The sequence below is a fragment of the Fusarium verticillioides genome, chromosome 10, assembly GCF_000149555.1.
Source record: "Fusarium verticillioides 7600 chromosome 10, whole genome shotgun sequence".
NCBI classification, from domain to species: Eukaryota; Fungi; Ascomycota; class Sordariomycetes; order Hypocreales; family Nectriaceae; genus Fusarium; species Fusarium verticillioides.
Window position 1 is genome coordinate 953,186 of NC_031684.1, and position 17,200 is coordinate 970,385.

The following is a 17,200-nucleotide window of genomic DNA, read 5'->3' on the forward strand; positions in this document are numbered from 1 at the left end:
TGTGGCATGCTTCAACTAACTTAGTTAGCTGTCGTCATAGAATAATACGATAAATCTTAGAGATAGAGATATCTAACTTGCAAATATCTTTTGCGTTGTGGATTGAACAAGCGACTCGGTATCGGACCCTGCCATCATCTAACTTTATGGAAGGCTTCGCTGAAGTTTGAGCAAACAATCTCTTGATTCCATTCCTCCAGTGAAGTCTGGTGGTATTGTTTATAGTGAAACCACGACCTTTAAATCATATCTTAGGTTACATTGAAAAGGCTAAATTCTCTGGAGCCTTTGAATATGGGCTGTGCGGTTATTGAAACAGTATCTGTGACAGTTCCAGACTACGAGACTTAACAAAAGCCCCTGACTATGATTGCGAAAGCAAGGAATGCCTCCACTTGAGTTCGCCAGCTGGCCTAGACCACTCTATGTTTTAGTCACTTGGAACTTTTTACACCTACTCACTCACTTCTTCGATTCATTGGATTTCATCTTTTGTATATTGCCGGTCCTGGTCTGAACCTTGAAATCCAAGACCAAAGCGTATAGGTACGGTGCCAGCCTGGGGAGTGCATCCAGCATGCAGAATAAATCAAGCATAATGTATTACACGTGACGCGCGTACGGGTTGGCAAAAGCGCCCTATTGATATCGCTTCATGATATAGCTTTCAGGAAAAGGGTGTAAGAGAAGCACTTCTTGATGCAGGAGTCGATCTTTTCAGACCAGTAAGTTGATTCATGAAGCTTATGATAGCTCAACGAAATACACCAAGCATTACAAAGGAAAATCTCAATTAAATTCAGGGAGTCATCATGCGAATGTATATATAACTGAGATATCAGGAACGGAGAACTCTGATCCCATTTGACATGGAAGTATCTCGGCAAGCTGCCTCCGGGAGGATGAAGGGAATTGCAAACGCTTGCGATCGCAATGTGGCAACTGGCGAGACTGTAGAAGGATGCAAACGACAGTTAGCCAAGAATTGGTCACTTGCTGGCCATTGGTACCAAGTCAGATTACCACGATCCCAGGTGGCATGCTTACATATCATCTTCGGAGCGATTTACATAACAACTCCATTTGAGTACCACCATGATATCACCAACTCCCCTAGAGTCAAATCATAGGAAGTTACATAGAGAAGACATTCCAAGCTTCGGCGTTGTCCCCGCAGATTATCAAGCTAAGGTAGATTGGTAATCGGCGTTCCATGGGGATAGCGTTAAACACCAAACTAAAGTCTAAGCAGCCAATCAATTACGCATACTCGCTATTCTAAGTTCCACTATCATGACGCCATTTAGCGGCATAAATGTTCTCAAGAGCTTCTTTATCTTGATGGTATTCACCAAGCAAGTCTTATCATTACTCACAGAACCGCAACTACAATAAAAGAAACCGACATCATGACCACTAAAGCTATCGTATTCGTCGAGAAGGGCAAGGCCACTATCCAGGAGGTGCCGAAGCCCAAGCTCCGAGACGATTATATCCTCGTCAAGGTCAATGCCGTTGGCTTGAACCCTACCGACTGGAAGCATATCGACTTTGGCCTAACTAAAGCTGGTTCTAGGATCGGATGTGACTACGCTGGCATCGTCGAGGAAGTTGGCCCCAAGGTCACCAAGCCTTTCAAGAAGGGCGACCGGATCAGCGGTGTAGTCCATGGAGCGTCAGTATTTGAGCATCGTTATGTTAAAATCATCTAACCATAAGGTATCTAGTGATGCAACCCAGCTCGAGAACGGAGGCTTTGCCGAGTACATCGTGGCAAAGGGAGACGTTCAAATCAAGACGCCCGATAATGTTACTGACGAGGAGGCTGCTACTCTCGGCATCTCTATTGCCACAGTAGTAAGTTTAATCTGGCGGATAGAAAGCATAAATACTGATCACCGACGTAGGGCCAGGGCCTTTACAAGACTCTAGGACTGCCTCTCCCCACCGAGGGTAAGAAGAGCGACGAGTTTATTCTCATTTACGGCGGTAGCACTGCAACTGGTATCTATGGTATCCAGTTCGCCAAACTTTCGGGGCTGAGGGTCATCGCGACAGCTTCTCCTCACAACTTCGACTATCTCAAGTCCCTCGGAGCTGAGGCAGTCTTTGATTACAAGTCGCCCAATGTCGCTGAGGAAATTCGCAAGTACACCAACAATACCCTCAAGCTCGCCTGGGACTGCACCGCCCAAGGTGTCGCCATCAGCGCTGGAGCTATCAGCACCGAAGGTGGCAAGTACGCTACTCTTCTGCCAGTCGAGAAGCAACAGTTGCTCGATGTGAACCCTAAGATTGATGGACCTTATGTCACGCTTATGTATTCCATCTTTGGCGAGCGATTCTTCAAGGGGCAGGAGACTCCTGCTCAGCCTGAGGAGTTTGAGTTTGCGAAGAAGTTCTGGGAGATTAGCCGACAGCTGCTTGAGGAGGGTAAGCTGAAGGCTCCTCAAACGTTTGTCAACCGTGGCGGTAGTGGTTTTGAGGGTATTTTGAAGGGTCTGGATGAATTGAGAGCGAACAAGGTTTCTGGAGGAAAGCTGGTGTATACTCTGTGAGATGTGCATTGAAGAAGTATGGAAGCATTAGAAGGATGAGACATTAATATGCGCCTTGCATGAACGAGAGTTATTGGCTACTCTCTTTGCATGTTGTGGCTATATACCTAAACTTTAATCTAATTACCTCGAGGTGATGCATAAATGAAGCAATAATGTCAAAAAGCCATCCAAAACTCTATGCCTAGGTAATAAGACAAGTAAGGGGGAAAAAAAAAAAAAAAGTGTTAAGTGCGATTAGCTGAAAATGGCAAAAGATGGATTTGAAGAAATGCCTCCACACCGGATTGAACGATGGACCTTTGCATTACAAGTGCAACGCTCTACCACTGAGCTATAGAGGCGGTTCTATTTGATGATTGTTGCAATGTAGTTTAAGGCTATGAGCACTATCTACAGCGCCGACTGCATTAGTGCCTGTCATCAAATCTTGTTGCAGGAATTGCTCGTGTGCCCAATCTCTCATCACCAGCAATCACATGCATGATGCACTAACCCTTGCAGTAACTGATCAGCAGCAATATCAATCGATCCCCGCTTACTCGTCAATCAATCTCTCCAGAGATATCGACTTTCTTGATCAAGATTGGCTTGCCACTAACTCCACGACGGTGTCTCCTCTTCCCCAGCCATTCTGTGATCCTCCCCCATCCCCCAGGCCCAGGGTGAATAAAATCTCCTCCCTGCCTCTCTAATATTGGGTCTCATCTCAGTAACTGCTACTGAGCGGGAATTGACAGGTGATAGAGCATAGGTATTCGTATTCACCTGACATATCAGTGCTAGTGGGCGCTCTGACAGGCCCATCGGCAATTTTGAGCCGAGCAAAAGACGCGGTTGGCGCCACCGACGACCAAACTCGGCAATAAATCGACAAGAAAGGATTCATGTGCATCATCAAAGTCAATTGGCCCAACGCGCCGAGTGCCGTCCGCGTCGGTTACCTCCGGTCACTCTCTCCTATGATGTTGGCCTCTCGAGTCTCGTGTACGTAATGATTCGTTGGTGCAACATTACCAGCTTCTCAAAACAACTTGGGCCCATCACTCGGTGCCCAGTTTTTGTCCCACAGATGCCAGACCTTATCTCCTTGACAAGAAGCCTTTGCTCCACCGTGAGAATGCTCCCCGTTTTCTCTTAAATTCTAGAAATCCTGTGACACCGAGTCAAATTCTCTTGTTTTGCTTTTGTCTGCTCCTTACCCGAGGCATCACCAATCTTTGGCGTTTTCGTCAGATCTGAACGTGACCGTGGCTTTTGACTCCCCCTCTCTTATAACTGTGACTAGGCGTGCACTCTTCCCCACGACAACCAAAACCTTATCACCTGTGATCAATACATCCCTGCGCGTCCACGATGCTGGGGTTCGGGAAGAAACGCGAGGCCGATGCCTCTGATGATTCCCCTCATGATGAAGTGCACACGCCTCAAGACGACATCCCTCAAAGGCCATGGATGGAGACCGCCCTCCCTGTGTTTGCCTGCGGTGCTGGTCTTTTCTCAGATGGCTACATCAACAACGTGAGAACTGCTGTGATTATCCCATGCTTCATTTCTAACGGGAATAGGTCATTGGTTCCGTCAACACCACCTTGAAACGACAATACGGAGATGTCTATGCCAACTCAAATGCCTTCAAATACGTCTCTGACATCGCATTCGCTGGAACAGTCGTTGGCCAGCTTGTCTTTGGTTTCCTTGCCGATCATTGGTCGCGAACCAATACTCTCATGGTCTCAACTGTCATTCTCATCATTTTCACTGCTCTGGCAGCTGGATCTTACTGGCATGGACAAGCGGTCGGAATGTTCAACATGCTGACCGCTTGGCGATTCTTCGTCGGCATCGGTATCGGAGGTGAGATACGAAACTTTTGAATGTACCATTCTGGTACTAATGACTGTTAGGTGAATATCCAGCTGGTAGTGTCGGATGTGCCGAATCCAGCGGTCAGATGAAGAAAGGAACCAGAAACCGTTGGTTCATCCTCTTCACAAACTCAATGATCGATTTTGGCTTCGTCATTGGTGCTTTCGTCCCTTGTACGTTACAGCTCAACCCTAATCTGACTATAACTAACCTTCAATAGACGTTGTTGCTGCTGCATGCCACAACGGCCATTACAGCACTATCTGGAGAACCAGTCTCGGCATTGGTGTTGTCTTCCCTCTTGTCCTGTTTGTCCTCCGACTTCGACTGAAGGAGCCCGAGGAGTTCGCCAAAGAGTCGATGAGACGCCAGACACCATACTCGCTGGTTTTGCGCTACTACTGGTTCCGTCTCCTCTGTGTCAGCCTGGTTTGGTTCCTCTACAACGTAAGTTTCTAAGACACTACAACCTACCATCTGCTAACGCGACTAGTTCTCCTCTTACGCCTTTGGTATCTACTCCTCCTCGATTCTTGCCGGTATCTATGGCGATGGTGCAAACCTGACCACTGTCTTTGGCTGGAACACAGTCATCAACATGTTCTATCTGCCAGGTACTCTTATTGGTGCATTTGTCAGTGACTGGATCGGCCCTCGATACACTCTCATTCTCGGTGTTACTCTCCAAGCCCTCGTCGGCTTCATTATGGCCGGTGTCTATGACAAGATCTCCACCCAGATCGCGGCTTTTGCCGTCGTATTTGGAATCTTCCAAGCTCTTGGTGAACTCGGCCCCGGAAACAATATCGGTCTTCTCGCTGCAAAGACTTGTGCTACTGGTGTCCGTGGCCGTTACTACGGTATCGCTGCTGCCGTTGGCAAGATTGGTGCTTTCGTCGGTACCTATGTGTTTCCCTACATCCAGGCCGCTGGAGGAAACAAGACCGAGTCGGCCCAGTACCCTTTCTGGGTCTCATCCAGTCTCTGCATCCTCTCAGCTCTCATCGTGTTCTTCTGCATCCCCCATGTTGGACAAGACACCATCACCGTCGAAGATCAAAAGTTCCGCGAATACCTCCAGGCCAATGGATACGATACTGCACAGATGGGCTTTGACTCTGTTGGTATTGAGGGCGGAGAAGTGAATGTCACAAAAACAGACGAGAAGTGAAGGCGTTGAATAATGTGATTACATTTCGCGTGACGATGTGCGATGTTGGGACACCAAGCCATGAACATGATGACCTATATCTAGCCAATTAGAGTTTATAATCGAACATCCCTATTTCATAGTGATAGCATCAGGTGTTAGGCTCCAAGTGATCAATAAAGCTTTCAGTCACGGTGGAAGGGAGCATGTTATGAGAACTGATTCATGATAAATTACCAACTCTAGAGTACTTATGTGAACTGTTGATCCATAAGACTAGCTTACAGTCTTCCCTATGCTTCCCTATGCTTCCATAATACTTCTTCAACACGCCTATCAGGATCGATGATCTACTTTTGTAACAGCAAATAATGAAAACACCAGCCCGTGGCTGTACTGATTAACGCAATGAGAAGCTTCAGCCAATGTCCACGGCATTCTTTCCAGGCTCGCAAAGTGATATCTCGTGGGATAATCACATCAATAATAAACAAATTAACTCCGAACTCGGGCATTCTTGGCTGCTTGGGCCATCTGACTCTTTCTCTTAGCTGGTTTGACTCGCTTGCCCCTATTCGCTTCAAAACCCTGCTCAATCTTGTCCTGTTTGTACTTCTCCTCCAGCATTGGGCAGCTCATCTTGATGTGATTGACAAGCGCTATCGGTTCCAGAGTCGATTCCTTGCAAAAGGGGCATCGATACCTGTTTTGGTTGATGCGAAAGTCGTAGGGGACAAGATCGGGTCCTTCTGCTCCAACTTGCTCTAGAAGTGCTTTGCGAACACTAGGAGAGAGCTCAGAAAGGAAGGGATCTAGGGCCGGATTGCGTCTCGGGCCCTGATCGAGCTCATGGGACTGATAGGACCGTGGCGTAGAGTTTGCTATCTGGGGGCTGCCTGCGAGTGCATACTGCTGGAGTTGGGGCTGACACGCGCTTTCGGAATGTCGTCGAAGGTGTCCTTGAGGACGATTAGGCTGGGCGTACTGGTGTGCAGATGGTGCTGATGACTGGTAGCCAGTGCCCGAATAGTTGGGCTGCATGGTGGGCAAGGGGGCGTGAAAAGGCATGGTTCGAGAGTAGCTCGAGTTTGGCCTTCGCGGTTCTGTGTGCCCTAGGACTGGTGACATCGTGGCCAGGGGAGGGTGCATGTTGCTTGCCGTGTGCGGTCTAGAGATTTCGGCCGCAGATAGACGCGGTGATTGCATAATAGGTGGCGTAGGCTGTTGATGTCCCGTATAGTGTCCTGGTCGAGCCCCCACAGCGGTCTGTGGCGGCGAGATCATGTTAGAACCTGCGTGGGCTTCAGATCGAGGACGAGAGATGTTTGGTAATCGAATAGGTGGCAATTGATTTTCTGCTGTTGGCGACCGTGGCGACAAGGTTCCAGTTGATGCATGACGCTGGGAAACATAACCATTGCTCTGCATCTCGGGGCTTCGATGGGGGAAATGACTAAAAGGTTGGTGAGGCGACGGGGGCGGCTGCACTGGAACAGCATAGGGACGCCGCGGTGATGGAACAGGACGATGATTATGATGAGGAATTTCACCAGGAACTTGTCGGGGAGAGTACATCGGCTGCGACCCAGGATGCCCTTGGAAACTGGACTGAGGTCGCTGAACTTCTGCCGCCAGTTGATGGGGAGAAGGCATGGCCTGTGATCTAATGTGCATTTGGGATGCAGAGCCGGGTCGCGATATAGATCCAGCAGTCAGACGAGGAGAAGGCATAGGCTGGGGCCCAACATGTCCCGAAGATCCAGGTCTCGATAGAGATGCCTGCTGTTGGGCTAAAATATTATTGGGGATATAGTGTCCTTCTAGAGGGACATTCATGGGCGGTAAGCGGGGTGAGTTTTGGTGTGCCGGCGAAGCAGGTCGAGAAGCATATCTGGCAGGTGGCTGACCTGATGGTACTTGTGCTGGTCGCTCTGGCTGAGCTGCTGGGGTATTCTCGGCCCCAGAAGGAGGCTGTGAAGAAAGCCTGGGAGCCTGTTTTTGTGGCGGCAAGTCTTTGGGGGCTTCGCGCCTCTTTACTGGTGAAGCAGAAGGTCTAGGTGACGGTCTCTCCTGAGGTAGCGGGCGGCGCGGAGCTGGGGCTATAGGTCTTGTAGCAGACGTAACTGGCGGCGTTGGCGTTGTCTGTGCAGGTTCTGAATGTCTTTCATGAGCCGCCGGCAACTGTGTAGGACTGGTTGCTGCTGCTTGCTGTCCAGTTGTCATGGACTGTGACCGCGCTTGATCGACTGCTTGCCGGTTAAGCAAGACAATCTCAACTGAAGGCTTGGATGGTGCCTTGGGCTTTATCGCACGTGGAAGTTCCTTAGGCCGGGGAGCATTTCCCAAAGCCTGCGCAGACGCCTTGTGCTGAGCTGCATGGGGATGCCTCAAGACTTCAGACCGACTCTGAGCATCTTCTGGTAGTGGACTCTCTACTTCTGAGTGGCGGGGAGGTGCTAGAACCTGCGGTGTCGACCGTGCGTTGTGTGGCTGCTCGCCGTTAGACACAGCGGGTCCAGGAGACATTGCTACTTGCGATGCAGGCCCCATTTGCGCTATTGGGGCACGGAACGGTTGCCCTGAAGTCGATGGTTGAGATAGTGAAGATGTGCGGGATAATGTTGAGGGCCTGGCCGCTAGAGGCTGTGATGATGGCGGTGGTTGTGAAGTTGCCATTGACTGAGATAGTGCAGGCCGACGCGCAAGAGCAGATGATTGTGATGGTCCTAATCGCTGTGGTGTCGTCGATCCCCACGAGTTATCCGGCGGCCATGACGAGACTGGGTGCTGTAACCCTGAAGGCGGGCGTTGCGATGTTGGTGACCGTATTGCTGATGACTGAGAAGAAGGCGGAGGCTGCGACATTATTGGCAACTGTAAAGGCGTCGAGGCAGACGGCGCTGTAGGCGAGAACGGTATTGTCACTGGCGGTGACATTGCAGGCGGCCGAGATACAACAGGTGACATTGACAACGATGACATTCGTGATTGCGCAGCGAGTGCGTTGCGATTCGGTGTCCCTGAACGAGCCCGTCTCGAAGCAGGTTGAATTTGCGGCCGTGACTCAACGACTTCACTTGGAACGCCCTCTGATAGGGAAGAAGCCCGACCCATTTCAGCGTACGAGAGGCGCGGCCGCGGAGTTTCATCGTTCGAAGATTCCGTAGCGACAGAAGAGCGCTGAGGTTGGCTGGCCTCCCGTGTCTCGTCCCCATAGTCATTTTCCGTACGAGCAACACTGGCAGACTCGGGTGTAGGCGAGGCAGGCAAGCTTTCTTCTTGTTTCGTGCTGACAACGTCGTTTGCCGCGCTTGAAGGATTAACTGTCCCGTGGGCAGGTGTAGGCGTCGGCCCTTGATCTAGTTCTCTCTGTTCAGACTGCGAAAACTGGAACTCGAGATCCTCGCCGGCAGTTAGGAGATCCGCTAAATCGACACTGGGTAAACGTTCTTCTCTTGCTTCGTGTGATGAGCTTTCCTCCTCTCGTTCCGCAGTGACTTCTTCCGGTTCCTTCGTGGATGAGACGTTTTCGGCTGGGTCTTCCTGAGTGTCAAGGATAATCTCCTGATCTTCCCTACCAGATTGAGAGTCATTCTGCTGCGGAAGTTCTGGATTTGAATCTTCTGGAGTTTCCATTACAATATCCTCGCTGTCCGCGGTTTCCTGTTGAGCAGCGCTCTCGGGAGGGCTTTCCTCTGAACTCATGGTGATATCTTCGTCTTCGACTATATCGGGCTGTACGGGTGACTCGGCGACTTGCTCAGGTTCTTGTCTAGTGTCCTGTGAATCTTCAACTTCCATTTGGGTATCCTTCTGCACTTCTCCGGATTCCAGCGTGGCGTCATTATGTACTTCTCCAGATGCCAGTGTCGAGTCATTCTGTAATCCTTCAGGCTCTGGTAGAATATCCCGAACTTCTTCAGATTCCAATTCGGGGTCCTTCGATTCTTCGGTCTCCAGCTGGGCGCTCTGTGCTTCTTCAGGCTCGAGTTGAGTCTCCTGCTTTTCTTCGGGTGATCCTTCGGCGACCTTCAGTGTTTCGTCAGTCTGCCCAGTCGCATCTGCGTCTTCAGCCTTGTCAGCCTCGTCAGCTTCCGGGGCTGTGTTAGGTGTAACGGCCTCAGCGTTCTGAGCAGGTTGGAAATCTGTTGAGGACTCTGCAACTGGTGATCGAGGAGCAAGGTCCGACGTGGAGTCTACAGAAAGGTTATGTCAGAAAACCTACCTCATACGCAGTTAGGTTACTTACTATCATCAGCCGAGTCTGGTATCTCATCATTTGGCCCTAACCGCTTGGGCCGTTGAGCCGCCTTCCGCTGCTTGAGATATTCAAAAGCCTGATCGCTATGCTCAATCATCAACGCCTTCTCCTCATCTCAAGGTTGGATTTCGTCGAGAGGGATCCAAGCAACATGGCACATGTCAGGAAAATCAAGTCCCTCGAAGAACATGAACGGAAAGTGCTGTTCCGAAGCGTCCTCCCCTCCATCTTCATAACCCTCTGCCCAGGAGAATGACTTGCTGGAGCTGTCGTACTCATAACACGGCGGTATGTTGTTAAGTAGCCCCAAAGCCTCGAGTGACTCTTCTATCCCAACGGATTCGGGATCTTGCAAAGGGATAAGCAGACCGCAATACCACTGTTTTGACTGGGACCAGTAGATGATGTAGACATCTCCAGGAACCAAGTCGCGAGGATTGATGGTGTTTCGAGACTTGCGACTTGACCTGCCCTTTTTCAAGGCGTTGCTGGAGTTTTTGTTCTTGCGCGATGTTTTGGGTGTAGGCGAATCAGTGACGCGAATAAAGTCTCGCGCACCTTTTTGGCCTTTTTGAAAGGCCTCGTTGGCGACTTTGTTGTTTTGAATGAGTTTTTCATCGTCGCAGCCAATAAGCTCATAACCAAAGAGCTGGACAACGGTCTCAAATGAAGGGTTCTCATGCTGGTGGGCTTGAGTTAAATGAGCCAAACCTGACTGTAATGGATTGTCGTTAAAGTCGATGTCGTGATTCTCACATCGCAAGATGTAAAACTTGGGCGGGCGCACAGGATCTTGATCCTCATTCTCGGGGACCCGGATAATGGTGTGCTTCTTGGCGGCGCGTTTGTTTTGGTAGACGGCATTGAAATGTATGGAATTTCTGTTGCCTTGAATGCGCGGTCGCTTGTGAGAAATGGCGGAGCTGGGGGCTCTCTTCCTCTTGCTACGCGTCTCGGACTGTGAGGGTTAGCAAAAGTGAGAGGATACGATGAGGTGAGGTGAGGGCGCGTAACCAAGCACGCAAAGGGCGATGGCTGGGCTGGCTAAAAGTGATGTGATGAGATGAGTCGGACGAAACGAACCTCAAAAACCCCATTACGATCTGGAGTGAGCACCGCCCCTCCCCTCTTCATTCGCATTCGCGGCCTGCGCGGTGTGTCCGGATCAGCATCAGCAGGCGAATCTCCAGGGAGACCTAGGGCCGAAGTGTCGACGCCCATGTTGCCGTTGAGGGGGAGGCCGAAATGTTTATAACAGTTCAAGATGTTGTTCATGAGAGAATTTGCTTTCATCTCGTCTTGGGAGCGGTACGCCACATGAGCATCCCTGCACGTGCGGTCCCAGTCCGTCTTAAGCGGTCTTAACTCACTCGACAGAGCTACCAACGTCTCTTGTTTTGCTTGGCGCTGGGCCTCGCTGTCCTCGTCATCCGAGTCGAGTCCCTCAAGTTCGAGATGCAGCTCGTCGATTTTCGACTCCAGTTGTTGCAGGTCAAGAGGTTTGGTCAGTATCGGCATGGGGGGCAAACTGGCTTTACTGGCTTCCACCATGGCCTTAATCTGTTCATGAAAGGCCAATCCAGCTGATTGGGCCCGAGAGCCTGCCGCCATGGCTAGTAGTGTAGTGCGCTAAAAAGGAGAACTCTAAAAGGAAAAGTGGGTGAAAGGAACCAAGACACGCCAGAAAATAATTTTAAAAAAAAATAAAAAGGCCGGCTCAGACTGAAAACATAAACAGAAGATGTCAAAGAAGAAAAAAAGATTAGGAGGACAATCGAGTATTTTTTTTTTTTTTTTTTTTTTTGTTAAGGAAAGAATCGCGAGAGAAATTATGTGTAACCGTCCATCATCACATTGAATGAATGCATGCATCACAGTACAGTACCTACAAACAAATAGAACTGGCCCGTGAAAGCGGTAGAGTGCACTAGCGACGGTACAGTAGGTCTAGTACAGTACAGTCATGGATTTAGTGCCTGGCAAACCTAAGCAGAACCAGATTCTGGTCAAAAAGAAAACGTATTTGCGACGCAACCAATGGCAAACACTCCAAATGTTACACATTCGCTCTCTGACCCCGCACGATTTTTCCTGAGACAGGAGTTTTAGGCGGCCTGATCAGACCAGACCAAGCGACCGAGCGACCGAGAGGCTGCTGCCGGCTGTTGGTTCTCACTACGGGCAACATGGGTCTAGGTAATCTCCAGCTGTTTGCTGAGTGTCATCATGTCTTAGGGACCCCTGTAATTATCTCATTACCGCGTATACACGTAAACCCAAAAGACACGGTCACTCACTCATCATCCTACCTGTGTCCCCTCTCATCTATCTACCCTTTTCGTTCCAGTGGCGTCACCTTAGTCTCAGCTCTAATAATTTGGGGAATGTAAGCCGGTGGCTGGCAATTCGATCAATCAATGGCCCACCATCCATCATCGCCCTTGCTTGGCACTTCGCTCCTTTTCCTCCTACAGCCTCTAGGCTAGTCTAGCCTGCGAGCCTCCCCTGTCCATGCACTACAAGGATATACTAATCAATGCAATGAATGACCCACAATCATGATAACTGTCACGTACTGTGCAGTACATATGTGCCCGCACGCACGCCGTGGCGGTCGAATGATCGCCAGCTACCTGGTCCATTCAGCGCAACTAGTAGAGGTGAGGCTTGCATTCACTAACTCAGACTTGTCAGACTATCGTAACCGTCGTTATCGTCTCCAACTCGAATACCTCCGCCTCTTGACTATCCTTCAGCGACCCTAGTCCGACCCTCTCAAAGAGCTCGGGCTGTGTCGCTGACCGCCCCAGCACTAGCCACTCGTGATCTCTGTGCCCCTTATCCCCGAACGGAAATGCCCCAAGTCTCAGCACCCAACATCGAATCGCTGAATTACCCGTGGTGGGCTCGGTCAGGTGGTGTGTATCCCCAGAACTCCGCTTTCGGTTTAGCCGCCTCAGCTCCTCGGCAACATCGCTTCCCTTGTACTCACAGCTTCTTCTGCACACTGAGACTTCGCTGCCGTTTACAATTGTTGAGAGGCCCGTATCGGCGGAAAACCACAGAAGAGCCCGCCCAAATCGCACCGCGTACCAATCATACGGGCCCCGACTCTCGAGATACCCCATCGCCAACGGCCCGTTGATTATCATCTTGCTGCTGGTGACTCTTCCAAGTGGCGCCTCAGGACCTGTTACTGCCTTGACCTCCAGCACAGTAGCTGCCTTCTCATATGGCCATTTTCCGTTTCGAAAACACAGGTAATCGACCTCTCCCGTGATTGAAGCCCAACTAAAGCTCGGGGCGATGTAAGATGAGTTGGCAGCTTGAATCCTACTGGCTGATGGCCTCCGCCACAGCAGATCCAGATCAATGTTATCAGTCCATAGACCAGCCACGTAATCTGACCCGATCTTCTTCTGGACTATAGCGGCTATAGCTGATATCGCTGGGAGCTTATCTCCGGCCTGCGTGAGGTTTCTCTTGGAGTAATTCTCGATAACTTTGTGCCAGAAATTGAATGCTTCACTATGTCGCGATATTTGACTCAATGGCGTTCCTCCAAATTCACGCTGGTGGTTCAATCTCGACCCGCATTCGCAGAATATTGCCTCTTTGCACGTCCATGCCATCTCCATTGCAGATATAGACAGTAGCCGGGTTGACAGGACCTTCTCCTGCAATGTCCAGCCTCGTTGTGTGAGAGGTTCCACGAGCGGCTGTTGATCCGTCCTGTGAGATGGTTTCCACTTCCAATGAGCACCGGTTGCTTGCATCAGCCTAACTTTCAGTAGAATCGGAGGCCCCCTTTCGCTTCTCATTGATTCGCTGTAGATCGCGCACATGTCCTGGGCCGCTCGAGGTGGTGGCTTGAGTTGAGGCCGTAAAAAGTGACTGGTCACAGACGTTGATGACGAGGCTGCAATGGTCAAGAAAGCGTTGGCGTATGTATCGGCCATCCTAGTGCATTCCCTTTCCCAATCGGCTTCGGAGTCTTGAATGATGCAAAGTGCATCTATCCACAAGTATCTTACCCCAAGCTCTCGAGTAAGGGCGATTGCGTCAGTATAAGCGGCTGGAAGTTCCTGGAGTGCAATCCCAGCCTTCATGTTTTCCAGGTTCTCGGTCAAGGCTTTGATAGATGGATTTCTACCCCAGCAGTAACTGAGTGCGACATATTTTCCAGGTTTGAGAACCTCTGATTTAACGAGGCAAATTTTATCATCCCCAGCGCTCCCTATATCTAAAACTCGGGTTGGCAAAGTAGAGTTGTCTTGCTTGCAGAGCTTATGGTCATTGATACAGTTATAGAAACAAGCGTTGACGAAGCTCAAGCCTTCGCGTGACAAATGGTCATCGCAAATGTCTGGCAAAGGCTTGACTCGTTTCCAAGTCTCTCCTTGAGCTATATATGTTTGTTAATACGGGCCCATGGGTCTTTTTACGCTTAGGAAATTCATACCATAGTCAGTATAGAATTGCAGGAACATTTGCGAGCGCTCAGGATCGCCGAATAATATCTCTGGATTCCCATGTCCAATCGGAAGTCGAAGGTAAAGCTGAATTCCCATCTGGTTCTCAATCCCCAACAGATCTGAAGATGTGAGAGCCTTAACAATGAATGCGCAACAGTCACAACCTGAAATCGCCGCGCTCTCGAATTGTATGATGTCTCGAAGCACCAGTACTACGAGCTCTTTTGAGTCCACTCTGACATCATTGTTGGAACCTGGTGCTACCAACTCTGCATCGAAATTGAAACAACAAGGGCAATGCTCGTGAGACATGACCAAAGGGCTCTGGTGGTTTTCCATGAGATCCGCGATAAATCAAGAATAATCAAGATGACGATCCGTCTCACCGATTCTCCACATGAACTACGAACATCTATCTTTTAGCACGTGATACCCACCAAGCAGAATGATACTCTTACTCAGCTAACGATGCAAAGAGTGAAACTTCTAATCTAAAAAATCAATATCTACGCCGCTCATGACTCCCTGGTTTTTTGTGATATTATCGCTGCATACAAAACCACTGCGCATGTCTAGCAGTCAGGACACTGACTGGAATATTAATGTGAACGCTCGTAGCAATCCACTCAAACTCGTTTCCTGAACTCGTTCCTCATTCCCTTGGCCGTCAGTCGCATCGCCGGATAGCGTCATCCCAGCCTCACGCGCTGCGTGCCTGTTTCACTGCTAAGCGCCAGGTTGGCGCTGGAGATGGCCTTTGTCGCGCCCAGCGCGTTTCTCTCGATGCAAGGAGCTTGGACGAGTCCGCCGATGGGATCACATGTCAGTCCTAGGTTGTGTTCGATACCGATTTCTGCAGCTTGTTCGATTGTTTCAGGACTGGCTCCCATGCAGGCAGCGAAAGCGCCAGCGGCCATTGAGCAGGCAACGCCGACCTCCGCCATGCATCCTCCTTCAGCGGCTGAGATGGTGGCACCTCGCTTGTAAAGCATACCAATTGCGGCAGCAGTGAGAAGGAACGTGGGGATATCTCGCTCAGGGTCGTCGCTGATGAACTCTGTGGTGTACTTGAGCACAGCTGGGATAATGCCTGCGGCACCGTTGGTAGGAGCGGTGACGATTCGACCGCCGCCAGCGTTGGTTTCATTGACGGCAATAGCATAGACAGACAGGTAGTCCATGGTGGGGAATGTTGTCCGGCGAGAAGGAGCTGGAGCGATAGGGTGATCCAGAGAACCGTGAATCCGTGGCGGACCGCGCTTCCGAAGGCCGCCAGTCTTGAGCTTCTCCGGAACCAACGGGGATGAAGCTGCAGAGAGAGCTTTCGGTGATGAGCTGGCGCCATCCTCGTTGAGGTTGGGATCAGGCGAAGAGAACTTGTGCTCGAGCTGAGCAGCTGAAGTATCAGCAGTCGACGAAGGATATAACCCTCGAGTCAATCGGCGGTAGAGCGCCGGGGCTCGTCGATGCAGCTTGAGGGATCCAGGAAGCTTGGAGCCTGTTGGCGCCTGGACACTTTCCAGGATACTGGCATCCATGACTCCCCAGATCTTGAAGATCTTCCGATAAATGTCCTCATCCGTATATCCTAGACTCTTCTCATTCTCATACACCAATTGCGCGATAGTGAGATTGTGTTTGCGGCAGAGTGAAAGCAGACTAGCGGCATCTCGGAATGGGTACCGCGGATGCGGCGATGAGCTGGTATCTTTGGTCTCGGACTTGACATCGGTGGAGAGGCCGGTTGGCTCAGGCGAGTCTCCGAGGAGAGCTGTCGGGCCTTCGTTGGCTTCTTCGAGGGCCTTGACTTCGGTGCCAGTTCGTCGATCTCCCGCGGCATCTGAGCGCCTGATTTCCTTGTAGTACATGTTTTCGGCCAAATCAGCCGGGTGAGCTGCCGTGTCCGAATCTCCGGCTTCCAGTTGAGCAGGGGCGTTTGGGGAAAGGGTTTCTTGGGGTGCGATACTAAGAGCACCGTTGACAACGAAACCGCCGCCTACACTGAACATGTCGTTGGTAGCTAGGACGTAGCCTTCCTTGTCGTAGACAGTGAAGCGCATGCCGTTGCTGTGCTGGGGAAGCTTGCGACCCCATTCCCAGATGAATTCCTTCTCGTAGTCGAAATCAATCTCCTTGCCTTTGGAGCCATCTGCGGCCAGCCCACGTGCTAGGAAAATCTTCTTGCTGGACTTGATCTCTTCGAAGCGGCTGGGCACGTAGCCTGTGTCGACTGTTTCGACATCGGCGCCTTCGAGACCAAGGAGTAAAGCTGAAGGAGTCATATGACCTTCGCCCGTGAGAGCAAGACTACCATAGATGGCGACGCGGATTTTGTTGACTTTTTGGAGCAAATTGGCATCGATCAAATCGTTGACAAAAATGTTACCAGCACGCATGGGCCCAACAGTATGAGAAGATGAGGGGCCAATGCCGATAGAAAACAAATCGAAAGTGGAAATGACAGCATGTTCGTGATCCGCTTCGCTGTAAGATCCCGCATCTTCATCCTGCTCGTCCTGAGTTCTTCGTGGCCGTGTTGTGCTGAAAAGTCGGCATGGCTGGCGTCCCAACAAAGCTGCTGATGCCGTGTCGAGCGAGCGATAGGCCCCCTTACAACGGAAGCAATAGCAAGGGACCGGGGAGATAGACATTGTCTCGACGCCAGAAGCAGCGAAAGCTGCCTTATCCCTGCGCGACTCATTGCAGGTTCTGAAGATGTGAGATAATGTCTCTTTCTTCTTGCAAAGTGTCTCCCTTTTTTGTGTTGGGTGTATTATTGTATCGTAAGCCAAGAAACGTGGACCGCGCATTGCCAACAAGGTTATCCTCATTGGCCACGTCGCGTCGAGATGCTTATCTAGGAGCGGAATATCTTGTGTCCAGCGAA

At 50.5% G+C, this 17,200-nt stretch overlaps 6 protein-coding genes and 1 non-coding gene across 7 annotated transcripts; 2 read left to right on the plus strand and 5 right to left on the minus strand.

The window, feature by feature from the left end:
• The first annotated feature begins 1,288 nt into the window (after nt 1-1,288).
• On the plus strand, nt 1,289-2,767 carry FVEG_08778 (hypothetical protein). Its single transcript, XM_018897660.1, has 3 exons — nt 1,289-1,675; nt 1,728-1,857; nt 1,908-2,767. The coding sequence occupies exons 1-3, from the start codon at nt 1,410-1,412 to the stop codon at nt 2,556-2,558; spliced, it is 1,047 nt and encodes a 348-aa protein (XP_018755377.1). The 5' UTR covers nt 1,289-1,409; the 3' UTR covers nt 2,559-2,767.
• A 63-nt stretch (nt 2,768-2,830) lies between these two features.
• FVEG_16433 lies at nt 2,831-2,902 on the minus strand. Its single transcript has one exon. It is a non-coding gene; the product is annotated as a tRNA-Thr (tRNA).
• Nucleotides 2,903-3,544: 642 nt separating this feature from the next.
• FVEG_08777 (hypothetical protein) lies at nt 3,545-5,874 on the plus strand. The gene is made up of 5 exons (XM_018897659.1): nt 3,545-4,079; nt 4,127-4,415; nt 4,466-4,600; nt 4,648-4,874; nt 4,921-5,874. The coding sequence occupies exons 1-5, from the start codon at nt 3,915-3,917 to the stop codon at nt 5,596-5,598; spliced, it is 1,494 nt and encodes a 497-aa protein (XP_018755376.1). The 5' UTR covers nt 3,545-3,914; the 3' UTR covers nt 5,599-5,874.
• A 198-nt stretch (nt 5,875-6,072) lies between these two features.
• Nucleotides 6,073-9,935, minus strand: FVEG_16432 (hypothetical protein; the record flags this gene model as incomplete). The annotated part of the gene is made up of 2 exons (XM_018905665.1): nt 6,073-9,773; nt 9,827-9,935. The coding sequence occupies 2 exons, from the start codon at nt 9,933-9,935 to the stop codon at nt 6,073-6,075; spliced, it is 3,810 nt and encodes a 1,269-aa protein (XP_018755375.1).
• Nucleotides 9,936-9,953: 18 nt separating this feature from the next.
• Nucleotides 9,954-11,449, minus strand: FVEG_16431 (hypothetical protein; the record flags this gene model as incomplete). Its single annotated transcript, XM_018905664.1, has 2 exons — nt 9,954-10,796; nt 10,922-11,449. The coding sequence occupies 2 exons, from the start codon at nt 11,447-11,449 to the stop codon at nt 9,954-9,956; spliced, it is 1,371 nt and encodes a 456-aa protein (XP_018755374.1).
• Nucleotides 11,450-12,528: 1,079 nt separating this feature from the next.
• FVEG_16430 (hypothetical protein) lies at nt 12,529-14,625 on the minus strand (the record flags this gene model as incomplete). The annotated part of the gene is made up of 2 exons (XM_018905663.1): nt 12,529-14,243; nt 14,301-14,625. 2 exons carry the CDS (start codon nt 14,623-14,625, stop codon nt 12,529-12,531), a joined length of 2,040 nt encoding a protein of 679 aa, XP_018755373.1.
• A 377-nt stretch (nt 14,626-15,002) lies between these two features.
• On the minus strand, nt 15,003-16,964 carry FVEG_16429 (hypothetical protein; the record flags this gene model as incomplete). The annotated part of the gene is made up of 1 exon (XM_018905662.1): nt 15,003-16,964. The coding sequence occupies one exon, from the start codon at nt 16,962-16,964 to the stop codon at nt 15,003-15,005; it is 1,962 nt and encodes a 653-aa protein (XP_018755372.1).
• Between the last annotated feature and the right edge of the window lie 236 nt (nt 16,965-17,200).

Bases quoted from the DNA above. Each gene is read 5' to 3' on its own strand.
- FVEG_08778 (XM_018897660.1), top strand. From the start codon at position 1,410: ATGACCACTAAAGCTATCGTATTCGTCGAGAAGGGCAAGGCCACTATC. The intron at 1,676-1,727 runs GTCAGTATTTGA...TAAGGTATCTAG, and splicing joins AGCGGTGTAGTCCATGGAGC to TGATGCAACCCAGCTCGAGA. The intron at 1,858-1,907 runs GTAAGTTTAATC...TCACCGACGTAG, and splicing joins GCATCTCTATTGCCACAGTA to GGCCAGGGCCTTTACAAGAC.
- FVEG_08777 (XM_018897659.1), top strand. From the start codon at position 3,915: ATGCTGGGGTTCGGGAAGAAACGCGAGGCCGATGCCTCTGATGATTCC. The intron at 4,416-4,465 runs GTGAGATACGAA...AATGACTGTTAG, and splicing joins CGTCGGCATCGGTATCGGAG to GTGAATATCCAGCTGGTAGT. The intron at 4,601-4,647 runs GTACGTTACAGC...AACCTTCAATAG, and splicing joins CATTGGTGCTTTCGTCCCTT to ACGTTGTTGCTGCTGCATGC.